The sequence below is a fragment of the Cyprinodon variegatus genome, unplaced genomic scaffold, assembly GCF_000732505.1.
Source record: "Cyprinodon variegatus isolate N-32 unplaced genomic scaffold, C_variegatus-1.0 Scaffold312, whole genome shotgun sequence".
Taxonomy (NCBI): Eukaryota; Metazoa; Chordata; class Actinopteri; order Cyprinodontiformes; family Cyprinodontidae; genus Cyprinodon; species Cyprinodon variegatus.
This window is the reverse complement of record NW_015150765.1, coordinates 92961-95949: the sequence shown is the minus strand read 5'-3', so window position 1 is coordinate 95949 and position 2989 is coordinate 92961. Positions and strand designations below refer to the sequence as shown.

The 2989-nt window shown below is 47.4% G+C and overlaps 1 protein-coding gene across 1 annotated transcript in view; it reads left to right on the top strand.

Moving 5' to 3' along the window:
- The window catches only part of LOC107090846 (free fatty acid receptor 3-like), a 7846-nt gene extending 5469 nt beyond the window's left edge, over window positions 1-2377 (top strand). The window contains exon 2 of the mRNA XM_015384437.1: window positions 712-2377. Within this exon, the coding sequence (XP_015239923.1) occupies window positions 748-1692 (945 nt within the window). The 5' untranslated portion in view covers window positions 712-747 and the 3' untranslated portion in view covers window positions 1693-2377. The remainder of the gene's footprint in view (window positions 1-711) is intronic.
- The last annotated feature ends 612 nt before the right edge of the window (window positions 2378-2989 follow it).

Genomic DNA, 2989 nt, shown 5'->3' with positions numbered 1-2989 from the left:
TTTTTTTTTTTTTTTGGCTTTTAAAAACTCAAAAGCTGATCAAATATCGGGTTAAATATCGGTGGGGTGGCCGATGTCCGATATTCAGTTTTAAGGCCGATACCGATAGGGGGCCGATTATATCGTGCATCCCTAGCTAAAATCTCTTAGCTTATAACCTGAGTACGTGCAAATCAGCAATTAAGAATCTTGTTTTTGCTGAGATTCATACGTGACCTCCAACATGCATTACTAATGTGGATAAAAGAAAGAGGCCTCTATAATTATTTATATAATTTAAATCCATCAGCACTGAATCTACGTGTATTCTACTAATATCATTTGTTAAACGTTGGTATTAGCTTCTTTGGTTGTTTGTGTTGGTACTAAGGCCTGCAGAAAAAAGAAATCATGCATCTGCGTAAAGTTTGAGAGAAGCTAGCCTGGCTACGATCAGACCCACATCAAGATGTCGGGGAAAGCAGAATAAAGCTTTAGCCTTGCTGCATGCAGTTAGCCAAGCCCTGTTGCTAAGTAATGCTATAAACCTGTCAATCAGACCAGCGCTGTAGCAGGAGATGCTGTGCAAATAAAGCATGTAATAAAGAATGAACTTCTTGATGATTCTGTCATTTTTCCAGCCGTATCTTTATGAACTCAGACACGCAGCAGATGATGAATTTTTCTGGCCTCATCATCAGATCCTGATTTTGTTTGTTTTCTTTCATGCAGCTTCTCTGAAAGTGCCTGAGGATCTGAGCAGCGGCCATGTTTTACAGTCGCCTGCTGTTTTCGGTGTACATCCTCACCTTCCTGATGGGGGTCCCCACCAACATCCTGTCCTTCGTCACCCTCTGCAAGAAGGTGTGTCGCAAGGCGGCGCCCATTGATGTGCTCCTCCTCAACCTCACTATCTCAGACCTCATTTTCCTGACCTTCCTGCCCTTTAAAATGAAGGAGGCGTACGACAACATGGCGTGGCTGATGCCCTACCCTCTTTGCCCGCTGACTGGGTTCATCTTCTATGTCACCATCTATAACAGCACGCTGCTGCTCACAGCTGTGAGCGTGGAGCGCTACCTGGGCGTGGCCTTCCCCCTCAGGTACTCTGTGTGCCGCCGGCCTCGCTACGCCGTGTGGGCCTGCTTGATCTTCTGGGTGGTGACCTCCTGCAACCTCAGCATCGTCTACATCCTGCCGTACTCCCAGTGGAGCTACAGCAGCAACGCCAGCGGGCCCGTCCCACCTCCAACCACCTGCTACCGCAACTTCTCAGAGGCTGAGCTCAAAATTCTGCTGCCCGTTCGCCTGGAGCTTTTCCTCCTGCTCTTTTGCATCCCCTTCATCATCAGCTGCTTCTGCTACGTCAACTTCATCCTCATTCTGTCTCGCCTACCCAACATCAGCCGGCGGCGGAGGCTGAGGTGCATCGGCCTGGCGCTGGGGACGCTGATAGTCTTCGCTGTCTGCTTCGGGCCTTACAATGCCTCCCATGTGGTGGGATTCATCCAACACGAGAGCCAGGAGTGGAGGAATCTGGCGCTGCTCTCCAGCACCCTCAACGCCTGCCTGGATCCATTTATCTTCTACATGTCGTCCACGGCGGTCAGGGGCATGTTAAACCGCTGCTTCACGAGGATCACGGCTAAGATGCACATCCTGGGGTGCAGAAGGAGGCCCGCGCCGTCGGCAGCATCATCTGCAGAGCAGTGAAGGAAAAAAGAACCTGACACGAGCGACATATTTATGAACTTGACTTAATGCCGTTCATGATGAGGATGAAAGAAGTTCTGCAAACTGTTCTTAAACCAGTAAACCTCTATGAAAAGCAGCTGATTTCCCAAATCTGGAGTTGCTGCGTTTCTAGATAGCAAATCCAAACTTGAAACTCTGTGGCTTTAATGTTCTGTTCTTGGATCCCAAACCATTGCTCAACGTTGCCACAACAACTACCATAAATAAAGTTTTAATGTATCTGGAGAAATCCGTTCTCCTTGCTGGTATCCAATGTCTTCATGACTCGACTTCTCCGTCTTCTAAAAAGTCTTCATGCTCCGCCTCATTTAATCACCAGACGGACGGCATGTTTGCTTTCACACCAGCTGCTTGTTACCGGCAGGAAACGGCCGTAATCCGACCATCATGCAGTGTTTGAAGTCCTCTGAGAGCAGAGAGAGTCGCCGTTTACAGCCGGGGCCTGAACACACCGCGGCGTAATCTGTGTTTACACCACCTGCCGGCTGATACGACCTCCTCAGCTTTTTAATTGGCCAAATCCGCTCATAAAACCCTTTGCTTTAATTTGAAAGGGTGACTCTGTTCCTCTTAGAATCACAGACGGATGTTTGGCCAGATGTGTTTCCAGAACTTCTTCAGAAGCAATTTTAGGAGGAAACGCCGAACTAAAAACTCTCCTACCTGAGCGGAACCAGTCTGGATCAGGAAACTTCTCTGGAGATCCACAGCCGCTCACTTTTTCGCAATCAACCCCAGAACCAGAAACATCTTCATCATGTTTCCCATCTCTCCTTCTGTCCTCTGAGGATCCAACTCCATCATCACCTCCAGCTGTCATTGAGTCCAATACTTTTAAGCCCTCCAAAGGTCAAAGGTCACCTTCAACCTGCTGGAAATGGTCCGTCCAGCAGCTGTACCCTCCTCTTCCTCCTCAGTCAGGCCTTCAGATCATGGATGTGGTCTTTAACCCTTTATAGGGCAAGTTAGTGTTTCTGATCACATGCCTACCCCTTACAAATGGAGCCCCCCCCCGTCCCTCAGTGAGGTCTAGATGCACAAGATCTATATCCAGCCATTCAGCAAAGATGCTGCTACATGGCTGTCAGCTTATTTTGGCATTTGACCAATTAGATGAGCATTGATTGATAGATTACCTACTGGAAATTAAGTTGGATACCTCAAGTTAAAAAAGTTAATAAGCCTAGTTAACAATTATATTTAGGTTTATAAACAATAAAATGTAGGTGCTAGTATCAGCATTAATGCATCTAAG